The sequence below is a fragment of the Amphibalanus amphitrite genome, unplaced genomic scaffold, assembly GCF_019059575.1.
Source record: "Amphibalanus amphitrite isolate SeventyFive unplaced genomic scaffold, NRLGWU_Aamphi_draft 000427F_arrow, whole genome shotgun sequence".
Taxonomy (NCBI): Eukaryota; Metazoa; Arthropoda; class Thecostraca; order Balanomorpha; family Balanidae; genus Amphibalanus; species Amphibalanus amphitrite.
Genome location: NW_024881921.1, coordinates 287,968 through 310,950, shown reverse-complemented (window position 1 = coordinate 310,950; position 22,983 = coordinate 287,968). Strand labels below are relative to the sequence as shown.

At 53.2% G+C, this 22,983-nt stretch overlaps 3 protein-coding genes across 3 annotated transcripts; 2 read left to right on the top strand and 1 right to left on the bottom strand.

Annotated features, from left to right (window-relative positions):
* Positions 1 to 1,857: 1,857 nt before the first annotated feature.
* LOC122391249 (NAD-dependent protein deacetylase sirtuin-2-like) lies at positions 1,858 to 13,843 on the bottom strand. Its single transcript, XM_043384994.1, has 8 exons — positions 13,530 to 13,843; positions 12,760 to 13,013; positions 12,361 to 12,642; positions 11,912 to 12,083; positions 11,436 to 11,628; positions 11,126 to 11,242; positions 2,663 to 2,729; positions 1,858 to 2,398 (listed from the first exon to the last, which is right to left on the bottom strand). Exons 1-8 carry the CDS (start codon positions 13,537 to 13,539, stop codon positions 2,360 to 2,362), a joined length of 1,134 nt encoding a protein of 377 aa, XP_043240929.1. The 5' UTR covers positions 13,540 to 13,843; the 3' UTR covers positions 1,858 to 2,359.
* Positions 13,844 to 14,315: 472 nt separating this feature from the next.
* On the top strand, positions 14,316 to 22,125 carry LOC122391257 (tectonic-1-like). Its single transcript, XM_043385010.1, has 12 exons — positions 14,316 to 14,551; positions 15,730 to 15,838; positions 16,219 to 16,344; positions 16,585 to 16,719; positions 17,058 to 17,176; positions 17,343 to 18,120; positions 18,397 to 18,496; positions 18,667 to 18,797; positions 18,997 to 19,177; positions 19,506 to 19,690; positions 20,311 to 20,427; positions 20,554 to 22,125. The coding sequence occupies exons 6-12, from the start codon at positions 17,419 to 17,421 to the stop codon at positions 21,514 to 21,516; spliced, it is 2,379 nt and encodes a 792-aa protein (XP_043240945.1). The 5' UTR covers positions 14,316 to 14,551; positions 15,730 to 15,838; positions 16,219 to 16,344; positions 16,585 to 16,719; positions 17,058 to 17,176; positions 17,343 to 17,418; the 3' UTR covers positions 21,517 to 22,125.
* LOC122391262 (B9 domain-containing protein 2-like) lies at positions 15,359 to 17,402 on the top strand. The gene is made up of 6 exons (XM_043385015.1): positions 15,359 to 15,379; positions 15,730 to 15,838; positions 16,219 to 16,344; positions 16,585 to 16,719; positions 17,058 to 17,176; positions 17,343 to 17,402. Exons 1-6 carry the CDS (start codon positions 15,359 to 15,361, stop codon positions 17,400 to 17,402), a joined length of 570 nt encoding a protein of 189 aa, XP_043240950.1.
* Positions 22,126 to 22,983: the final 858 nt, after the last annotated feature.

The following is a 22,983-nucleotide window of genomic DNA, read 5'->3' as shown; positions in this document are numbered from 1 at the left end:
CTTAAAGTGCCCCTAGCTGGTGTCAGAGGGCCCCAGTTGGTGTCAGAGGGTCATCCATTGGCGTCTAATGGCCATCAGAAGGCCCAAAAACACGATCCTCAGCTGGCGTCCAACGGTCCTCAGCTGACGTCAAGAGGCCCTCAAAAGGCCTCAAAGGCCCCTCGACTGCTCAAAGGGCCCTAAGAAGGCCTCAATGGGAACTCAAGAGACGTTAAACGGCCCTCAAAAGGCTTGAAAGGGCCCCCTGCTGATGGCAAAGGGCTCGCACCTGAGTCAATAAGAGCCTTGTCAAAAAACGGACCTGAGAAACCTTGCCGGCCCTTCTGCGGGACTCCTACACTTACCTGAGTGGCCCCCGTTTACTGAGGGGCCCTGGTTATTGATGGGGTTCCTCGTTACTTAACGCCTGGTTACCAGAGGGGCCCATGGTTACCTGGTGGGCCCCTGATCAATTGAAAACCCCTGGCCATCTGAAACGCCCCTGATTACCTAAAGGGCCCCTAATCACTTGGATTCAGTGACATAGCAAGGGAGCGAGGGGGTACGTGCCCGTTCTCGGGTTTAGGGTTTCTTCAAACCGAGGGGCCCTGCGGCGCCAGTTGGTAGCAGAGGGTTCGCGCTGGCCGCACTTCAACTCGGAAGGACACCACAGGGCTTGTTGGGGCACGTTATTGGCTCCTATGTAGCCACAATTATCTTCATAAAGGCCCAATGCCGGTTTCTGAGAGACCTCGCCGGCCGCTCAGGGCCCTAGTAACGGCCAACGAGGGATTGGCTGCTATGGCTCCACATCCGTCTGTGATAGACACACGGTCCACACCAGTGTTTCTAAAGGCACCCACAACGGCAACTGCGAGGCCCCTCGCCCCACCTCCAAGGGCATCCAGCGCATCTTAAGGGCCTACATCGGCGGCTCTGAGAGTCCCCACACCGACGCCTCTGAGGGCCACGTACCAGTGACTCTGAGGGCCTCTTACCAGCCTCCGAGTGTCCTTGCCAGCCTATGACGGGCCACTTTCCACTTGCAGGCCATTTTGCAGGGCCACACACATGCCTGAGACCCCGCAACGGCGCCTGTGAGGACCCAACACCAGCGCATCTGACGGCCTTTCACTGGCACCTCTGAGCGCGCCACACACCGGTGACTCTGAGGAGCTCGCTCGCTTCGCTCGCTCGTAAAATACCATGTAAATTAGGCATTAGTGTACATTAGGCACACTCCTCGGGCATAAATGATACTTTTGCTTGCCGATTTTCCACATTTTCTCATGCAAAGACCGTTTTAAAGAGACCCGTCTGCCAGTGAGACTGGACCCACCGTGCCTTCCTCCTCCCATCGAAAGGTCCTGGATACATCCTTGCCTGAGCTGACCCCGGGCCACCGGGTGACTCGCGGGCCCGGGGTCCGCGACAAAAAAAAAACATGCTAAAAAAACATGCTAGCGTAAAAATATATATGTTTTGAAAATTAAGCTGGTACCGAAATAATTGTTTTACCTACCATGCATTGACAAACCAATTGCTCAAGCTTCAAACCAACCGAAATATAGCCCCGTGGACCGTATTTTTTTTGGGGGGGGCCCTTCGGCATGGGGGGGCCCAGTTCGAAGGTCGTGCCCCCCCCATTCAAAAATCCTGTGTGCGCGCCTGGTAACTCCATATAATACAATAGCAATTTCAATGCCATTTCTACGGCATTTTCACCCAGTATCATTGAACTGTGGCCGTTGGTAACAAATCATCAAGTTCGCCACTCGCCGGTCATAATTTCTGGCACAATGCTATAACAAAACAGCCCCTTTTACCTCCAGTGAACCAAACATCAATCGCATTGGTTATTTGACGATATATTTCAAATATGTTACCGCCATTTATTACATATCATCACCTTAGACCTATAACGTGCAGTGCAGTTAAAATGAAGCGTGCAGTGACTACACGAAATAGAACGTTGGATGTCGTGTTTATCCATCTGCCAGCACGATAATACAAATGGCCAGTCAGTTGTCAATATCCACAGCTAACTATGTGTTGCATTGCAATGGAACTTGCGTTGCTGCAGTTTCTGAATTACGCACGTGTATTGTATTCGCATATCGACCTAAAGTGGACGCCAAGGCAAAACCGTCCGACGGTGCACTATAACACAGATACATCCCTTTAGACACATTGCATTTTCGACATTCCTATCGACACATTATCACTGTCACTCCATAGTATCCCTCCAGACAACACATTATCACTTGCGAGTTCGGACGGATAAATATCCAATATCCGGCCCGCTGTATCTTCATCGCAGACTAGCTGCTGTTTCGTCATCCCACGCGCCATTAGAAGTCCCCACAGCCGGCCAGGCCGCTCATGTGTCCGCTTCTGACTCCAACTTACGGAGGTCCTCCTGCGGGTGGATAACAGACGTCAGCAGCGTTCAGCGCCGGCGTTCAGACGCATACCTACACAACACTACAGCGACGTCGATTTGTGACGGGATATAGAACGGGGTTCTTCGGGGAAGCTACAACTGTAAACCCGTCCTTCCTAAACGTGTCTTCCTATGTCCATCACTAGTCTGGTCTGCCATCTCTATGACCGTTCCTCTGAACGTGTACACTGTGATGAACCCACCACTGTGATGTGATGAACCCACGGAGGTGTGGCTTACCTCCCAGCCGAGAGCGGCCGCCATGGCCCGAGCGCCGTCGTCGCAGGTTCCCAGCCAGCACACGTCCCTGCCAAGGCACAGCAGGGGTAGAAACGGTCAGAGCCATCCATGGCTGGAAAGGTAAGTGGCTCTGAACAGCTGGCGCTCAGGACACGTGAAGACATCAATGAATAGTATGCCGAAATCCGTTTCGCATTCTCTACTTCCCATATCCCGGGTGACAGAGCACGATGATGATGATTTGGTGTTTTAGGGCGCACCAGCAACGAGGCTATATGGCGCCCATATCTAACCAATCTTCCTCAAAGTCGGGGGTTAAAAATCACCTGAAGCCCGGAGGCCGTGATGAACGAAAAGAGGCGAAAGGAATCGAGAAAAGGGGAGTCGTCGCGGAGAAGTGTTCTCAAAGAGAGCTGGGGGCCACGCAATCCAAAAAACCGCAATCGCTCAGCGTCCAGTCTCGGGCACTCGACCAAGACGTGTCGGACCGAAAGTCGGTCACCACATCTGGTACAAATAGGCCTGGAGCCAACGCCGATAAGGAACCCATGGGTGCCATAAGTGTGCCCGGTACGAAGCCGGCAGAGGACCACCTCCTCGCGTCGCGATCTGCGTGAGGCCGACAACCAGGTAGCTAAACCTGGCTTGATACGTAAAAGTTTGTTACCGTGGGATTGGCTCCAGGCCTCCTGCCACTTTCCGAGGAGGAAAGAGCCCACCGCCGGTACAAAGTCCCTGGCGGGTAGAGGGAATCGGCGGGAGCACGGATACTGCGCAGCATGGTTCGCAGCTCGGTCCGCCCGTTCGTTGCCGTGAATACCGACGTGGCTAGGGATCCAGCAAAAAGACACCGACGTACCCTCTCGGTCGAGGGCTGTCACACGAAGAAGAATCTCCTGTGCGAGGGGGTCAGAAGGATAGAATTGTGACAAGGACTGGAGACCACTCAATGAGTCAGAAAGAATAACATATGACCGAGCGGGATTAATCTCGATAAAACACAGGAGTTTGAGGATAGCGACCAATTCGCAGGAAAAAACGGATGCATGTTTAGGTAAGGTAAAACACCGCACAGCGTCGCCGCAGACGAAAGCACACCCGGCACCGTCATCAGTCTTTGAGCCGTCAGTATAACAGGCTATGTAGTCAGAGTACCTTGAAATATGTTCCAGCGCACGAGCCTTTAAAACAGCTGGAGGGATGTCGCCTTTTCTCACATCGGTGAGGGAAAGGTCCACCTTTGGCGGGACTTGTCTCCACGGTGGGACAGATGGCCACTCCTTACGCATGACCCCCCGAAGTTTAATTTGTGCTTCCGAGAGCAGCGATTGCATACGAGAGCAGAAAGGGGGGTAGCGGACAGTACGTGCACCTTCTCCGGTTCTGAAAAGCGCCAGGTTGGCACGTGAGAAAACTGCATCATAGGCAGGGTGGGAAGGCAACTGGCGGAGTTTTATGGTATATCTCATGCCCAGTAGCTGGCGACGCAAGGCAAGAGGTGGCTCGTGGGCCTCTACAAGGAGGCTGGCTACTGGGGTGGTCCGGAACGCACCAGTGGCAATACGAAGAGCAGTATGATGCACAGAGTCCAGAATACGTTTCGAGGTCTCCGTGGCGTTATCGTATATAAAACAGCCGTAGTCAAGTCTAGAACGGACAAGAGCACGATAAAGCAAGAGCAGTGTCTTACGATCCGCCCCATAGCAGGTACGCGCAACACATTTCAAAACATTCATAGCTCGAAAACATCGGTCGCGGAGCTCTTTCAGGTGAGTGCGGTAGGTAAGACGGCTGTCTATTACCATCCCAAGAAACTTCACCTCCGACTTCACAGGGATCACTGCACCCCTTAGCCTGACAGAGAAGTCAGGGCAATTACGGCGAAAACGGCAAAAGTGGACACCTACAGTTTTGGCTGTCGAGAATCGTAGTCCGTTAACAGCACTCCAGTTTTCTAATCTTTTAATTGCCAACTGGAGCTGTCTCTCTACTATACGTGTGGTTGCACCACTGGCCCAGATAGAGAAGTCATCCACAAAAAGGGCACGGCCAATGGAAGGGGGCAGGTGATCGGCAATATCGTTAATCATTACCCCGAACAGCACAACACTTAGGACTCCTCCTTGGGGGACACCGTTGACCTGGGGGAACTGCTCTGAGAGGTTGCCACCAACACGGACTCTGAAAGACCGGTTAGATAAAAAGCTGGCGAGGAAATGGCCCATTGTACCGCGTATACCGTACTTGAAAAGCTTTTGTAAAATACCGAAACGCCAAGTGGTATCATACGCAGCCTCAATGTCGAAAAACAATGCACCAATGTGTCGCTTCCGCCTAAATGCGCAACGAACCTCGGTATCAAGGGCTAAAATGTGGTCTACTGTGCTCCGATACTTTCTGAAACCGCACTGCGAGTTAGATAAAACACCTTGTTCCTCCAGAAACCAGACGAGACGCGCGTTTACAACTCGCTCAAGCAGCTTGCCCAGGGCAGATGTCAACGCAATAGGGCGGTAGTGAAGCGGATCAAGCCCGCTTTTACCAGCCTTCAGCACCGGGATAATGATGGCCGTCCGCCATGTTTCGGGATACAGCCCTCTTTCCCAGAGCGCATTGAAAAGATGGAGCAATGCTTCAAGTCCCGGTGACGGGAGACGCCGAAGCATCTCATTGTGTACAAGATCAGGGCCTTCTGCGACACACTTCAGGCCACCTATAGCGGACTTTAACTCTTCCATAGTAAAGGGATCATTGTAGCTAAAATGTTGTGATGTGTTAAAATTGACGCCAGTCGATTCGCACCGAGCACGATGGCGGGCGAAGTCGGGGTCAGAACAGTCACCGACACAGCGGTCATGTAACGCACGGCCTATTTCGTACGCTACATCAGCTGGGTTCGACACATTTCTGCCAAACACACTCAGAACAGGAAGAGGGGATGAGGAGAAACGACCTGATATACGTTTTATACGGGACCAAACCTCGGAGATTGGCGTGAATCTGTTAAGCTGGCTGATGTATTCCACCCAGGATTCGTGTTTAGCTTTCTTGACCGTCCACCTAGCGAACGCTCTGGCTTTTCTAAACGCGATCATGTTTGCGGTGGTGCAGTTATGCCTGAAAGCGCGCAGCGCTCGTTTCCGCGCTCTGATGGCGTCTCGACACGCATCGGACCACCATGGGACCGGCCGGCGAGAAGGCGCCCCCGATGTACGAGGAATGGATGCCTTGGCTGCTTCAATGAGTAAGGAGGTGAAATCGGTTACTGACAGATCATCTGTAGGGTCAGATGAGAGAGCATCCTCCAAGCACGTTTGAAATTTCTCCCAGTCTGCCCTCCGCAGGTTCCATCTCGGTGGCCGGCAGCCAACCGAGGGCCGCTCACGCAGTTCAAGCCATATGGGGAAATGGTCACTACCAAAAGAGTCCGCGTCCACTCGCCACGTAAAAAGCGGCACAAGGTGTGGACTGACAAGGCTGAGATCTAGAACTGATGAATGTCCCGACGGCATGGTGAAATGGGTAGCAGCACCAGTGTTTAAAACACAAAGGCCCTCCTCGTCTATCAAGGACGCTAAAAGTCGACCGCGTGTACACACAGAATCACATCCCCATGCAGAGTGGTGAGAGTTAAAATCACCCAGAAGCATCACAGGTGGAGGGAGCTCGGCAATTAGCCGGCGTAGTTCCAGAAGAGGAAGAGCTGCGCCAGGGGGACAGTAAAGTGAGCACACAGTGATGTCACGCTGGCCTAGATGAATGCGGACCGCTACCGCCTGAAGGGGCGAGCTTAAATCAATACATCTCGCAGGCACGGCGTTATGGACCAGAACCATAACACCTCCGTGCGCGACGGTTTCAGTAGCAAGGTCCCTGCGAAAAACCGAAAATCCTTTCATGGGGAACCTGGACTCAGATCTGAGTTTGGTTTCTTGGATGCAAGCAACCAAAGGTCGCTGAGAGCGGATTAGTGCTTGCAGTTCTGGAGTGCTAGAACGCAAGCCTCTGCAGTTCCACTGCAGGATAAAACGTGTTATTGCTGTAGTTTTGAGCGCTTGGGGTAAGCGAAAGGTGTCTAAAACTGGCGACTTTGACTTGAGTTAAAAAAAAGGCGGGGACTTAAAAATGCTCCTCGCCACCGGGGCCCGGGCCACCGCCAAAGGCTACCTTTGGATGGCCCTCGCGGAGCCGTCCATCGGCCGACCTAGGCCGGCCCGTAGCTCCCGGTTGAAACTTCAGCCGCGAGCGGGGGCTACCATCGTTTGGCGGAGATAACTCCCACGGAAGTGTGCGCTTCGTGGGGCGGCCCGGGGCGGGCGGCGGCCCCGCCGGTCTCGGCTCCGATGGTGGTGTGCATGGCGGGGGTCGGGGTCCCGACCCCTCGCCCGAGGCGGGCACCGGAGGGGCACCAGGACGCTGTGAATGGGGTGGAGGGAGTGGAGGAAGTGGAGGGGGTGGAGGGGGTGGTGGTGGCGGTGGGAGCGGGGGTGGGGGAGAAGGTGGAGGGGGCGGAGGAGGTGGAGGGGGCGGAGGTGGAGGAGGGGGTGGAGGGGTAGGGGGAGGTCCCATCAGAGGTGACGGGGCCGCCCCCGGCCCACCAGGACCTCCACGGACAGAGGACGCTCGACGCTCCTCAAGAGCCTGGGCCATCCTCCGCCCTAGTCTGGCGTCCTGCTCAAGCCGCTCCTCCCGACCGCGGCGCAGAGCCGCCATGACTGCAGTCTCCCTGGGCGGGGGTCGACGGATCTCCGGAGACGTGAACGGGGTCCGTTCGACAGAGCGCGGCGGTGGGGGCGGGCCCCGGCGACGACCCCGGGCGAGGGTCCACTCACCACCCCGCGGCGTGGCCGTATCCTCGGGGGCGGCTGAAGCCTCCACCCCCGCCCCAGTTTCATCCTCTCTTCCTCCCCCACGGGAGGGGGACGAGACTCCTCGCCTCCTGCTTGGCGACGTCTGCGTGGCGGAGCACGACAACGCTTTAGGGGGCTCCTGTTGAACTGATGAGTTGCTGTGACTGTTGGCATCTGGGACAAAGCAGAAGCCGAATGACTTCAGAATCGCTATTAACTGACCGATGCTGTTGTTGGTATCAGTTTCAGTGGGGCAGCGCTGTCTAGAACCGTTGGCCACACTAGCATAAGACCGCTTGGGATGGAGGGCAGCAAAGCGGTCTCGGGCCTGACGAAATGACAGCCTTTCGGTGACCTTCAGGGACATTATTTCTTTTTCTCTCTGGAGGGCCGGGCATCGCCCATCAAACGAGGAATGTGGAGTCTGAGAGTCGTCACAATTGACGCATCTCAACTCGGACGACGAACATTCGGCACTGCTATGGTCATTTGCCGCACAGCTCCCGCATGCTGGTCTGTTCCGACAGCTGTCTCGAGTGTGACCGAATCGGAGACACTGAAAACAACGCATGGGACTCGGGACATATGGTCGAACTTTCACGGACAGATATCCTATCATCACCTCCCTCGGCAGTTCCAGCGAGTTGAAAGTCAAAATGATACTGTGCGTGGGTGCGAGAGCGCCACTTCTCTTGGTGTAGATGCGGCGGGCGGCGGAGACCCCAAACTGTGACAGGCCTTCGGCGATCTCGTCGTTTTGCATGCCCTCCAGATCGTCGCAAAAAATGACCCCTCGGCTGGAATTTTTCGTGCGATGCGGCGAAACGCTGACCGAAAGGTTTACTTCCTTCCTGCCCTGCTGATCCTTAACTGTGTATGTGAAGTGAGTAGCTTTCAGGGCCCTTTCCGCCTCTCTATCGTCAACAAACTCTACTTCGATGCCTCCGTCTCTAAGTTTTTCACACCTCGCAATCTTACCAAATCTGTCACAGCCCTCTCGTCTCTGAAAGGGAGACAGCGACGCGAGTTTTCGTTCGTCGGATGTGAATATATGAACTTTTGGTCGTGCTCCACCGACTGCACTAGGTGCAAGGGGTTCAGCCGAGGCTGTGGTCCGTGGGGGTGCCAAGTGAGAATCCATGGAAAGTGTAATTGTTTCGGTCCCGCAGCCTCCCACCCACCTCGGAGCCCAACTGGGGGACGGCCACACTCCCCCGTAGGGTGGTGGTCCGCCAGGAGTACTGCAGGACTATACGGGGGCCGGGACGCCAAAAGCAGCAAGACGAAGCCGCCGGGTACGGGGCCGCGTGAGCCGCGGCCGCCGCAGAGCCATGCGGCACGGGACCGGACCTGATCCCGCGCGCGGACATGGATACGGTGGCGCTAAGCCCCGCGCTGAAGGAATCAGGCGGCCCCTGCACCCGGCGGCAACCCCCCGCATACCCGTCGCCCAGCCCCCTTGACCCCGATTAGCCAGTGCTGCACAGGGCGACGCCTGACCGGCCGATTTCCCTCATGCGAGGCCAACATGGGGCATCCCGCAGATCCGGGGATTGGCGCCAAAGGCATGTGTTGGAAGGCTGCCCCGACTAACCCGCAGGGCAGCCCCCTCAACGCCCAGACATCCTCTCCCCGGTCTTTGGGCCGAAGGTACGGCTAGACCGATAAAACCAGGGGAACCAGAGAACAAAGAAGATGAGCGAGTGCAAAAAAAAAAAAACTGGGGGAAGCGTGCGAAACCGATGAGGCAAGCAGCCTGCAAGACCGGTACAGCGTAGGAAAACTGAAAACGCAATCAACGCGAGTATCCGCAAAAAAGGCAACAGACAGGTACAAAACAACCAAGAGCAATTCACGTGAAAAGAGTGCAATGCAGCAGACTGGCAATGGAATCGTGCACAAGGAAGATAAGCAAGTGTAAAAAAAAAACAAAAAAAAAACTGGGGAAGCGTGCGGAACCGGTGAGGCAAGCAGCCTGCAAGACCGGTACAGCGCAAGAAGACTGAAAACGCAGCCAATGCCAGTGACCGCAAAAGAAATATGGGCAACAAACGGGTACAAGACGACCAAGAGCAATTCACGTGAGAAGATGGCACGATTAGAGACTGGAATCGCATTATGCAATGGAATCGTGCACAGAGAAGATGAGCAAGTGTTAAAAAAAAAAAACTGGGAAGCGTGCGAAACCGATGAGGTAAGCAACCAAATGAGTGCAAACCAGCCAGGTGGGAAGACGGCAACGAGGCCGACTGGCAATGGCATTGGGCAAACATCAAATCCAGCAAATGTGGGCAAAGTCAAGATCACACATATGGCAATCAACGCGAGTATCCGCAAAAAAGGCAACAGACAGGTACAAAACAACCAAGAGCAATTCACGTGAAAAGAGTGCAATGCAGCAAACTGGCAATGGAATCGTGCACAAGGAAAATAAGCAAGTGTAAAAAAAAAAACTGGGGAAGCGTGCGGAACCGGTGAGGCAAGCAGCCTGCAAGACCGGTACAGCGCAAGAAGACTGAAAACGCAGCCAATGCCAGTGACCGCAAAAGAAATATGGGCAACAAACGGGTACAAGACGACCAAGAGCAATTCACGTGAGAAGATGGCACGATTAGAGACTGGAATCGCATTATGCAATGGAATCGTGCACAGAGAAGATGAGCAAGTGTTAAAAAAAAAACTGGGAAGCGTGCGAAACCGATGAGGTAGGCAACCAAATGAGTGCAAACCAGCCAGGAGAAATTCGCGTGAGAAGACGGCAACGCGGCCGACTGGCAGTGGCATTGTGCAAACATCAAATCCAGCAAATGTGGGCAAAGTCAAGATTACACATATGTGTATCTAGGGCTGAGGGGGGGGGGGGGGCGCTATTCCACTTCACCCGAGTGTGTCCGTGCGGTGCGTGAGAATGCAGAAAAGGCAACCAATGAAAATGCTCGCAAGAAAGCTGGGCAACAGACAAGTGCAAAAACTTAGTGCAAACCACGTGAGAAGACGGCAAGGCAGTATAAGCTGGCAGTGAGGAGAAACACCCGGAAGGAGCGGAACCGGGCGCAAAAAAGACACTCATCAGACACAAAGGGAAAAAAAGAAACCAAGAAAGGTCTGACTTGTCGTCTATCAATCCAGGGTCGAGTCCGGTTGTAATCGAGCATGAGTCAAGCTGGGGCCGAGGGGGCGCTACTCCCCTTGCTGGCGGAGGTCAGGGCCGCCGCAGGACGCGGGCCCAAGGAACCCAGGCCACCGCCAGCCCCCTGCGGGGCCAATCTTGCAGAAAATCCATCCGACAATCAAATCAGAGCCGAGGTCAAACGCAAGTCAAGCTGGGGCCGAGGGGGCGCTACTCCCCTTACTGGCCGAAGTCACAGCCGCCGCGAGGCCAGAGCCCAATGGTCCCGGCCAAGCAACGGTGACAGAGCACGTGGGGAACCAATGTCCACAGAAAACGCAATACCATACAGGCCGTGTGGTGTGGAATTCAATGCAGCTCAGGCCGGGTCAGGCGCAGACGCAGCATCTGGGTCCTATTTTTTATCACTGTAACATCATTTATTGTTATAGCACACCCCTGGCCCCTGGGTTACTGACATGACGAGAGTCATCTCAGACTTACCGGTAGTTGGAGGCGCTGTCAAAGTCGAGTCCCTTCTGACCGAACAGTCGCATCAGCACGCTGGGCCGTCCCACCTTCTCTTTGTTCACCAGCAGCCGGGGACACGTGTCCTGTACGCTGGAGACACACGGAGGGAGGTAGGTGCAGGGAAACCAACCAAAGCATTGTCGAGGAAATGTCTACGACACTCGCTCGCAGCTGCACATATTATATTTATTTTTGTTTGTTCACTTGCCAACACTAATTCAAGGTCTCACCGAATCGTGAATGATCGTAAGCGAAACACAGAGTTGTTGTCTACCAGTCTTACCGGTCGACCAATGTGGCAAAGGGCTGCACCACCAGAGACGTGCCTAGGATGATGAGCAGGTCACAGCGGCGCAGGTCGTCAGACACCAGCTCAAAGAAGCGCGCCGGCAGACTCTCGCCGAAAAACACAATGTCCGGTTTCACGACGGCCTCGCAGGACTGGCAGCGGGGCAGGTCGGTGGAGAATATCTGCTCTGTGGGCACAAACCCGGTCAACGGTCACTCAATTGGCAGACAATGTTTTACTTGTATTTTCAATCCGATTCACTTCCGTACTCACGCAAAGCTGCGTAGTGAAATAAGCACATTACATCACACTTCACAGGTTGTACTTGTTCATGGAGGAAAAAAGAACGGAGCAACAGCGCGACGACGATAGTTCGCAGTTGTTGAATTGAGATTTTAGAGTAATCAGCCCGAAAACAGCGAACCCTGGTCCCATGTCTACCTTTCACCCACTGCCAGTCCTGTGCCTACCTTTCATCCACTGCTGGTCGTACTCGCGCCGACAGCCGGTGCAGTGAGACGTGTGGAACGTGCCGTGCGCCTCCACTATCTTATCGTCGCTGACACCGGCCGCTCGCTCCAGTGTGTCGATGTTTTGCGTGTAGTGACGCAGCAGCAGACCCTTCTGCTCCAGAAGTCGGATCTGAGGGTGAATGTTACACAGACCTGCGATCAAGAACTACCGCCAGAGATAAATGCGACTCACATGACACAATAATGATATGTGAATGTTCTGGCGTTTTCAAATATCTATTTCAAATATCTATGACTGAAACATTGGCTCAGTATGTCCCAAGCTCCTGTCAAGCGGGCAGCACGTTTCCTCGGATTAAAATGAAGACTGATGGCATTTGTTTGTAAATTGGTGAAAATCCGACCCGAAACACCCAGCCCCATCAACTCTGCATCAGGCGACTTACGAAGCGATGACAGAGTGTGGGCTTCAGCTCGCTGGGGTACAGAGAGCGCGCCAGGTCGAAGAACGGCTCCGGCTGCTTGCGGAAAAAGTCGATATCGAAGACGGCCTCGGGCCGCGGCAGGTCATACTTGGCCAGGTTGTCATACAGACCGCTGCCCGGCGAGCGGAAGTCGGGGATGCCGGCGGAGGTGGACATGCCGGCGCCGGCCATCGTCACGATGTTCTTGCAGCAGCCGTCGCGGATGTACTTCATCACGCCCTCAAAGTCGACCGTCTCCAACACCTGTCAGCGACAACAGAGGTCACGGGTCATTTGCGGCAGTTGCACATTGCCGCAGCACAATTCGTTGCTCATGTACCTAACTGCTAAATGGTGCAGTTAAAAATTAGCTATTCTCACCTTGAGCTCATTTGCTAAAGATCCAATGTGTAGCTTCTCGGCGAAAAACTGGCGTATTTTGTCCATATCCTCTGAAGACTCAGTAGTTGGTGACAAACCTTCTTTTTCAGCTTCAGTTTGGTTTGACTTGGCAAATTCACCTTCCAGTACACCTTCCTCTTTTTCCTCCTCGGGAGAGATGGGTTCAATTTTGTCCAGGTCCTCACAAGACAACCTTTGCTTCTCAGTTTTCAACAAGGTGTTCTCATCACCCCCTGTTGATATTTGCCACACAGTCATTAGTCATATGGTTGCCAGCAGCAGGAACAGGTGTGAGACAAGATAAGATGCATCAAAAGTTCTGCAATCTGTAGAGCTTTGCCTGCAATCAATGTGGCACACCTGATGTACCAAATGCACCAGACCACGCAAGTGCAAGCTGCCCACCAAAGACAAAGATGGCTGTGGTAGGTTATGACCGCAAATGCCAATGGTAGGCACTAGGCAGGCATTAAGTTTTATGGAGTGCCATCAAAACTATGTTGATCAGATGTGGACAAGATCATCATCGGGTACGAACGGTACAGGTGATAAGTGAAGATTGGGTATTAGTAGAGCAGACGTCACACAAAGGTTTTCCAACCACGGAGAGGCGCATACCCGGCGATGTTTCTTTCTAACCAAACCAAAACTGAAACAATTAACAAGCCTAATCTAACCTGACCTAGCCTTAACTACAACCCTACAACCTACAAACCTACCACTACCACCGGACGATTAATCAGCCTCACCTTCAGCCATTACATCCAACAAAAGTACTTCCACCAGCCCCTGCTCGAGCTTGAGCTGGAGGAGCTGGAGCCACCTCCTCAACCTCTGACCGTGACCTGACCAGTGACCTCCACCTCAACGTCAGCTGCAACTGAAATGCTGCTCATTTACACACTCACTATCCAGATACCGATCAATCCCGTTGGATCAATCCTGGATCAATCCCACCACTCATTCCAAGATCCGTCATTCATTCTGATTCATTCAATTCATTCATACAATCCAATCAAGCCAAAACACAAAACGGACCCTTCTTCTTTTCTCTAAAATGTTCAATTTATCACCAAATTCGGGGACTCTTCAAAAGGCATTAGGCTGGTTATCTTGTGTTTGAGAACAGCAATAAATATGCTGTTTGTCCTCAAAGAGCTTACATAATTTGATCGTTTTAGTAATATAATTGATTATTTCTATCCTATTTTATCTGTTTCGAAATGTTTTGGGGAAAATACAACATTTTATGCTGTAAAAATAGAGGTCGCCAAAAGAAATATTTCGCGACGAAAAATAACATACAGTAACTTTTAAAATAAATCTTATTTTAAAACTCGTCAATTCGTTGTCAAGAAAAAAATAAATACCGACAAATATATTAAACATTTCCAAATTATGCAAAAAATTCTCGTTGGAAAACTTCTTAAAGAAAATATTGACATTTTATATATTTTGACACTTGTTTATTTACATTCCAATCACTTCGCATTCCACGCATTCCACACTTTTCAATTTGCTGAAGAGTGCATAAGAAGAGTGAGGAGTAATAATGATAATGAGCTTCATGCACGGTGATAGAATATATTAGCTTCATGGAATTATGCTTGTACTTTGGTTACTTTGAGCATATTTTGAATGTTTCTAAGTGCTGTTTTCTTTTGGATTTAGCTTAGTAGAGTGCCGAAGGAGAGGAAGAGGAGAATATTGAAACTTGGATTCGTTTCAATTCAAACTTCTGTTTGCCTTCCTCTGCAACAGCAAGCCCATGGTGAGTTTAATTTGAAACTTGCTGGTTGCAAAAAAAAACAAGTGTGATGTGATGCCTGCTTTATGACTCAGACTACCAATTTTTTATGATCTCATACTTATACTTGCTTATATATTTGTATTTACATTTAAGAGCGATCCACAAAGTGTGTGTCGATTATTGCTCACTTACCTACTGCTTATACTTGCCTACTTTTAGTCCAGCCTGCAAACTATGGCAATTTTATGAGATTTTGTCGGTGCGGGCTTGTTCGGCTGGTGCGGATTTGGTGCGATGCGTTGCGGATTTTGGCTTGGTGTGGTGCGGATTTAGTGTATTGCGGTGCGGAATTGGGTTAGTGACGACATGACAGACCAGATGAGATAGATTAGGAAAATTGCAGAAAAGACATTGTTAGAGCTTTGACGTGTAACTCATTGTGCTCTCGGGTCTAATTGAGGATGCTGTGGTCAGAACGGACTGTGCCTGCGCTGGTAGTCCCATCAAGCACGTGGGTCGCCCGCAAGTTCGCACTCTTCGCACTGTTACAACACGAAACGCACCGCTCGACTCTGTGAGGCGTCGGTGGTAGAGTGAGAGATGAGCTTGGTGCAGATGGGAGGGACTCGAGATGTGCACGGCCGATGGCAGGGCTACATGACCGCTCCACTGCTTCAACGGGTCTTTGCGAACGATTATCGGGTATGTTCGACGCAGCTAATAAGTTGCATTAAAAGAATCTGAGGTTGTTGCATTCCGCAGCATTCTTAAACGAGATGCGCTCGGCTCATGTTAGAGTTTGGCGTTGTCCCTCGGTGGTAGGGCGAAATGCACATGGCTGATGGCACTGTCAGGCCTTGAGGACCACCACTTTGTCGCGGCTTGGTGGTCAAATTCGCTGTGAATGACTTGCCGATCAGATTTGCTGTACGATACAACTGTTGACCCAACGAAAGACGCCGAAAATGCATGCATGAGATGATCCCACAAAACCACGGAGCTCAATGAGAGCGGGGCCTTCCGGCCATTAGCCAGTGGCCTTACCGAATCCCGACGACAGTGAGGTAAGATAAGGTGATATAAGATCTTAGGAGTGTTTTGGGCTTGCGTAGTTGTTTGTAGTTTGCTAAGATTACTATTTCTCGCTCTGATGATCAGTGATGATTTAATCTCAAATTTGATGTGTTTGTGTGTTACAGGTGCGAGGAAAAGATTCCAGCTCGGCAGAGGTGCACTTTATCGGTCAGATTGTGAGTGGGTCAGGGTTCTCAGACTCACAGCTGTTCTGCAGGTGGAGTATACAAACAGGTCAGTAAAGTTGCCTCATCACTGCATTACAGTTTCAAATACCATTCACGTAGCAATAAACAGATAAAGAATAATAACCTGAAGATGATCTCCAGATGTCACAGTGAGACAGGGTTTTCCTGTTAGTCTCCCAGAGTCTGGTCTCAGTGGTGCGGCTCAGCCTCTCCCCGCACTGGCACAAGCCAGTGGACGGGTTGGCCTTGACTTTCACCCTCACTGTCGTGGTCCACCTTGTGCTTGAAGTTGTAGCCCTTTGTTTTCATGACACGGCTAAGTGGGCCAATGCCCAACAATTTTTTTTCATAGATCTCAGGAAGGCTTCCCCTCGATGTGTTGATGCCGTTGATTCCATCGTACATGCTCTGTTTTGTGGTTGGCAGGCGGTGCCTGGCACCATGTGGAGGGTCTGAAGGAGGGTCAGACGCACGCCGACTGCCCCCAGCTCGGTCAGGCGGCGATCTGGTGTCACCCAGTGGATGTGCACTACACCATCAAAGGCATCACAGGTCAGTGGCTCTCGGCCAGCTCAGCGGACGTAGCTATACCCTGTAATTACGGCTTAGTGCTTACTATAGGTAACGTTATACCCCGATCGTACATGCATTGGATTATTACCGATCTTTCAGGGCTAACTCTAGAATGATCCTAGCCATGTACGCAGAGCACTTGCTGATAACATACGATACTGCAGTGAGGAATAATATCAGCATTGCAAACAATGTTCACCGTTCGCCCGCCGCCGGTAGGTTGGCCGAAGCTGGTTGTGCAGGTGTACAGTCTGGACGGCTTTGGACGGTTCGACATCTGTGGCTACGGCTTCTGCAACTTGCCTAGCAGTCCGGGAGCGCACAGCATCGACTGCGTCATCTGGAGGCCGACTGGTGAGAGAATTACGCCGAGTTCGTCAGATATGTGTAGTTTGTACTGTTTGTGATAGGGTATGCATGTGTGCGCCGTAACTTCCTAGACGAGATGAGGAAATATTTTTTACAATTGCTGTGACTCGATCTGTCCTGCTGCTGGATGTCAGACCGTTGTCCGTTTCACGTCGCATCGTAGACATATCTGATACAGTTATAGCAATACACACCCGTTGTCTGATGTGTATATGGTGTCTCCGACCGATAAAATGTCAGGCAGTTGGCTGATGTATGTCGCAGGCACGTGTTGTAGCTACCTGTACGACGGTTGGCTGATCCATGCCCTATTTGTCCGACAGGCAGTCTGAGGGACGAGTTTCGCCAGCAGTTTGTGGGCGGCGGCCCGCAGCTCAGGGACCCTCAGCTGGTCTACACGTCCCTGGACCGGTACCGGATCCAGACCACCGCCATGGGCACGGTCAGTGGATACACCGGCAGATCGCAATGGGCGTTGTTAGCCACGTTGTACGGCATTGCTGTTCGAAGAGCAATTATTTTATTCGTCGTAAGTTACTATGTGACGGGTTTTCACCGATAAGAGAGTTACAGCTGTGACCGTAATTATGGTTTCACCGTGTTTTCAGGTGCACGTCCAGATAAGCGTAATCCTGCGTAACTTTGCCCGTTACGGTATCGAGTACTGAGTACCTGCCCGCGGCGATGCGCTGCCGCTGGGGTCGGCGGCAGGTGGCGCTGCTGCTCGCGCTGCTGGCGGCTGCCGCGGCCGACACGGTCAGCGAGTTTGACCGCTGTGTGCTCGGCGACTGTCTGCCGCTGCAGTCGGCTGGTGGCGCCGCCCCACCGCCCGCCTACGGCGTGGGAGGCCGGCATAGGGATGGTGCCAGTGTGATGGCGCTGAAACGCTCCGCCGAGAACGGCCCCGGCGACCCTGAGCAGCTCCCGGGAGGGACAGCACCGACGGAGGGCGAAGGTAGTGGGGAGGGTGCCGAGTTGCTGTCTGCCACCGCCGACGGAATCGAACTGGGACCCGAGGAGCTTACTCTTGATGGAACTGAGCAAGGAGAAACGGCAGGAGCCCCTACTGATCCGACAGAAACAGAACGAGCTTCTACAGACCCAGGAGGGACGGAAGGAGTCACTACTGAACCAGTAGGGACAGAGACTGCCCCTGCAGACTCAGAAGAGACGGATAAAGTCGCTACCAACTCGACAGAGAGTACTGTCAGTCCGGCAGGGACCGGCGGTACCCCCGCTGAGGCAGGGGCGGAGAAAACCTCTGCTGAGGCAACAGGAACGGACGAAGCCCCTGCTGAAACGGCAGAAAAGGACGGAGACCCTGCCGACCCAGCGGAAACGGACGTGGATGACTGGAGTACCGCCCACTGCACGTGCGACCTTCTGGTGAGTAATCTAAGTCCGGTGATAGAAAAGAACGGAAATGTGAAAGCTAGAGATTGTCCGAGCTTAAAAATATTGGAATTACTGGTGCAGGAAATGAATTGGATTGCATAGGAATTTGTGTCTCGTACGGAGAAACCACTCATGCCGGTCTTGGGCCGCATAGATCAAGCGATGTTTAGTGAGAACTTCTTTGACGTCGTGTCCCTTTCAGTGGCAGGTATCGAAATCATTGTGACGTAGACTGCTGCTGTAACAGTTTGCGCCTTTCATTTGCAGGTATCGGAGTGTGACGCGGACTGCTGCTGTGACCCGGACTGTAGCCCGGAGGACCGCCGGGCCTTCTCGGCCTGTCAGAAGAGACCCTCCGTCACACCGGGTAAGTTACTCGACGCCTGACAATCTGATTATCCAGAAACTTGGCACAAAGTTGTTTGGTCCCGTAAAAAGTCGCTTTGAGTTTTGAATCTTTAGTCACTGACTCACTGACCTGCACGATAGTCTAAGCTGATACGCAGCCTTTGTGTCACTATGTGCGCGTTTCGGCAGATACCCGCTACTGCGTGCAGTCGGACCTCATCTATCGGAGTAACGATCACCAGCTGACCCCAGCCGAGGGCGGTCTGCTGTGTGTCGTCCGAGACAATCTGGTCGGCAGCTTCCGGCTCCCGCGCGTCAAGGTAAGCGTTAGAGAGTCCGGCTTTATATTATTTTATTTTCTCTTTGATGTGACTAGGGTTCGATCTTGCTTTGTCAGCGACCTTTCAAGCATGTATAAGTTAGCCATGTCCCTGCTTGCTTTGGAGGTATCATATCGAATGCTGCTGTTTGCATAAACTCATGCCTACAATGAATTAACGTTCCACCTTTTACTGGCAGCCGGCGGCGAGTTCAGCGCAGTTTGACCGCCTGGTGTCTCGGGCGGCCTCCTCCCACCGGTACGGAGGCTGGAGCCCGCCGCCGGTGCCGCCCGTCACTGCGCCACCGGCGGCCTCCCCAGACCGGTACCGGAGCGGGGACCTGCTCTGGACCGTCGGCCAGGGCGCGCCGCGACGCTGGGGTGAGCAGTGGGGCCCCACAGCACCTGTACTGTGATTTTTACTGTGAGGGCACAGCTGAGTGGACTCAGTGACAGCTTTGTGTGGTATTAGAAACATGATTGTTCTGGTAGCTCAACTCGTTTAGTTTTATATCGTTTCATCGATACAAGTGGATTGTGATTGAAGCACCTATGATATTTACATGAGCCACAAAGCTATGCTCCTTTCATTATTGCAAAGCAATGAAGTGTAATGTGCATTCGATCATACTTTTGACTTCCTGCTGGTGACTGTGTGATGCGGGAGCGCCGCTGACTGCTGCTGACCGCACTCTGTGCTCTGCTCCAGAGCTGCAGTGGCGCGGCCCGGTGTCGTCCGGCGCGTGTGACGCCCTCCGTCCGGTGCGGTTCCTTCGCTCGGCCCATACTGACTGCTGGCTGACGGCCGACGCCGGCCGGCTAGCCCCGCTGGATGGCCGAAACATGTACCGGGACCTGTGTCTGCTGAGGACGCCTCCTGGTGGGACTGGAGAGGTAGGTTTACCGGAACCTGTGTCTGCTGAGAGTACCTCCCGGTGAAACTGGAGAGGTAGGTGTACCGGGACCTGTGTCTGCTGCGGACGCCTCCCGGCGAGACAGAGCAGGTAGGTTTACGGTACAGAGCGCAGGTAGGATTCTAATAATATCGCTCAGTGATCGGCATACTACACTGTGTGTTTTCTATAAGGCAGTGTCCCAAAATTTCATTTGGGCTTGGGTGTCGGAGGGAGATACTCCGCACTGTAAAAAGGGCTGAGAGTGGAAAATCCCCAGTTAGAAAGGCACAAAAAGTTGAAACAGTGATAATCAATTTTTTTGTGAATGTTGGAGAATGTGGGAGCTGCATTATGAGATGATTTAATGCAATATGGAGGTACCTAGGTGAAAGCCAGCTAGCAAACATACGTGCAATAGTGCTCTTTGTTGGTAAAATTAGGAGTGAAAAATTGTTCTGGACAATTGGAGATGAAAGTGGAAAATTGATTTCATTTGGATGTCACTTCCCACCCAAAACTGGCAAATTTTGGGACACTGCTATAAGGTAGGCTCAAACAAGATAAGCGTTTGCTTTCATCACCCACGCCCCTCTGACCCCTTTATGCTCGTTTGGCCAGGACCTGGAGCCAGTCCGCTGCGTCCAGCCTGGAGACGACTCGACCGACACGGACCAGGACACCGCCGTGGCTGCCGTGTCGTACCTGTGCGACATTGACCACCTCAACTGTACGCAGGTAAGTTCACCAATTCGGATACGTCCGCTGTTCAGGTAGGGATCTCGGCCGGCGAGAATTATTTAGGAATGAACGTGCAATGTGGGTGTCTGATGTCCAGTATATGTTTGTGTTTGCTCTGTGCAGGTGTCTGAGGTCCGCCGGCCGCGGGTCACCGGTGACCGGCTGCGGGACGCACTCGTCTCGGCTCTGCTGGTAGTTGAGCAGCGTTCCGGTCGGCTGGCGGCCGTGCGCGCCCTCCTGGTGCTGGCGGACGTACCGCTCGGCTCTGCGGTCCGCCAGAGGCGCCGGGTGGAGTTCCGGCGGCCGGCGGCCGAGGCGCCGCGTCTCCGCAGCGGCAACCCCGGCTACCAGCGGCGCCGGCCGCTGCTGGCCGCCCCGCTATCCGTCAACGTCACCGACGACGGCGAGACGCGGCGCGAGCCGGCGGCGCCCGGCCGGCCGCTGCTGCTGCCCTCGCCGGGCCGCGGCGGCGGCTGCAGTGCCGACCGGCGCCGCTGGAGGCCGCTGGCGTTTGGTGTGGACGCCTCCGTGGGCTGTCGCCTGGAGGCGGCGGCGGGCGACTGCTCGGCGCTGCAGCGCCGTCTCCTGGACACGCTGCTGTCGGGACTGCCGGCCGACGCCGCCGAGACGGCCGTGCTCGCGTTCGGCAGCGGGGAGCGGGACGGGGAGTGGGTGCCGGTGGTGGGCGGCCGGCCGCAGCTCTCCCCGGAGACCACGCCGTCCGGCTGCCGCGGCCTGGTCACCAGCCTGCACTGGCGGGTACTGGTGGCGCGCACCGGCGCCGCCCAGCTGCCTCAGACCCGAGTGGTCGGGGTACGACTGCAGTTCGGCCGGCCGCGACCCGTGTGGACGGCTCCGGAGAGCGGCGGCAGGCTCTCAGTTACCCTGCACACCAGCGTCACGTTCCAGGATGTGACCGCCGGCGGGCCGGAGCCGCACTTTGCCCGCCCGCCGCGCGTCGATCTCAGTCTACCGGCCGACTTTTTCTACCCGTTCTCGTCTGGCGGCGCCGGGGGCGGGTCGGCGGGTGGGACGGGGAAGGTCCCGGCGCTGGCCGCCCTGGTAGCACTGCTGCTCGCTGTGTAACCAGCTCATTTGATGAACGGTCAAGGCTCTGACATGTCAGGGGCCACTGTCGAAACATCATTCAGCCATCAGCAAACGTTAGCCTTGCGAGTTTCATATGTCATCGCTCATCTGTTCAGTGTATTCTAGTCGGCCAACGCCACCAACAGACTACTGATCCGTCCAACCTGCCTCTGGTTCCTCGATTCAAGCTCTCGGGAACCAAATGCGTGCTTGTTTGTGTGTCTGGCAACGTAGATACGAGCCGCTGTTGCTTTGTCGAAGCTAGGCTCATGTGGCTTGGTTCTGATGAGTGGCACATGTAACATTGCGCTGTTCTACGCACGAGTCTAAGTCATTTTTACGTGTCTGCTGAAAGTCATTCGGGTTGGGTTTTGTAACTTGTAAAGGACGGAAATATGTATTTCGTTCACCCAACTGATCTCCTCATTCCTTTTATCGGTGATCTCATTGTCATATGACCTGTTCATAGCGCACATCACACTTAGGTACCGTTTTTATCACAAATAATTTGCTAGTCACATCCGTATGATCTCATACGGGAAACGTGTGATTCACAGTGTGTGCACATTTCTCATTTTGTTCGCCAATAAACGGTTTCAATCCGTATGCACTATACGTCCGATCTGCTGTTTGGAGCCGAGCATTGGTGGTTAATGTTTCGGTGGCTATTTAGCGAGCCTTATGGACAAATGTGATTTTTGTTGTTTGCTGTCCCGTTATCGGGCGTATTTGTCGAGGGGAACTATGGGCAGGTCTGCGGCGTGGTGTTAATTTCGTTCCCAGAAGACTGCGAGTTGGCATTCTCCGCTGGTTCGTTTTCAAACCTGCTTCATTCGGCTAGTCACATGTTCTGTTCCGGGTCAGAGGAAAAAACGATTTACGAAGCATGCTGTGAACGCTCATGGTTACGGCCGACCCCGCCCCGACCCATAGAACTTAGGGCTGAGGGGTCCGCATTGGAATTCACCTCTCCACTCTACAAAACGCCTCCCTCATACATTTGCATGGCATGCCGATAATGCCGAGCCGATAATTCATTCCACTTTATTACTTCACGAGGACATAAGACCACTCGGGGACTTACAACCGGTTATCCTTAGCAGGAAAAACAATAAACATCGCTCATTGATCCTTTTCACGATTAATAATCGGACGGTGGTTCTACAGGGTCTTTACTCTTTCATAATGAATGTTATTTTTAAAACGCGAAGTTGATGGTGTTCGGAAATAATAAAAGCATAAATTTTGTATTTATCTTATTGCAAATTTCTTGGAATTTCTGTTGATGCAATTTAAACTGCCACACTTCACCAAAATTCCCTTTCGTGCGAACATGAAATGCCTCTCCCTACATCACGGGTCAGCTCTTTTTCACGTAGGCGTTTTGGGTGGTCGTGGGAAACGGCTCACTGAAGGGCACGGCTGTCCACCGTAAGATTCGGGGACACTTTTAAAAGAAGCACA

Bases quoted from the DNA above. Each gene is read 5' to 3' on its own strand.
- LOC122391249 (XM_043384994.1), bottom strand. The intron at 2,730-11,125 runs GTAAGTCTGAGA...GTGCCTTGGCAG, and splicing joins GACAGCGCCTCCAACTACCG to GGACGTGTGCTGGCTGGGAA. The intron at 2,399-2,662 runs GTAAGCCACACC...ATCCACCCGCAG, and splicing joins CGGCCGCTCTCGGCTGGGAG to GAGGACCTCCGTAAGTTGGA.
- LOC122391262 (XM_043385015.1), top strand. From the start codon at position 15,359: ATGCACATGGCTGATGGCACT. The intron at 16,345-16,584 runs GTCAGTGGCTCT...CGCCGCCGGTAG, and splicing joins CACCATCAAAGGCATCACAG to GTTGGCCGAAGCTGGTTGTG. The intron at 17,177-17,342 runs GTCAGTGGATAC...CCGTGTTTTCAG, and splicing joins AGACCACCGCCATGGGCACG to GTGCACGTCCAGATAAGCGT.
- LOC122391257 (XM_043385010.1), top strand. From the start codon at position 17,419: ATGCGCTGCCGCTGGGGTCGGCGGCAGGTGGCGCTGCTGCTCGCGCTG. The intron at 18,121-18,396 runs GTGAGTAATCTA...TTTCATTTGCAG, and splicing joins ACTGCACGTGCGACCTTCTG to GTATCGGAGTGTGACGCGGA. The intron at 19,178-19,505 runs GTGAGCAGTGGG...GCTCTGCTCCAG, and splicing joins GGGCGCGCCGCGACGCTGGG to AGCTGCAGTGGCGCGGCCCG.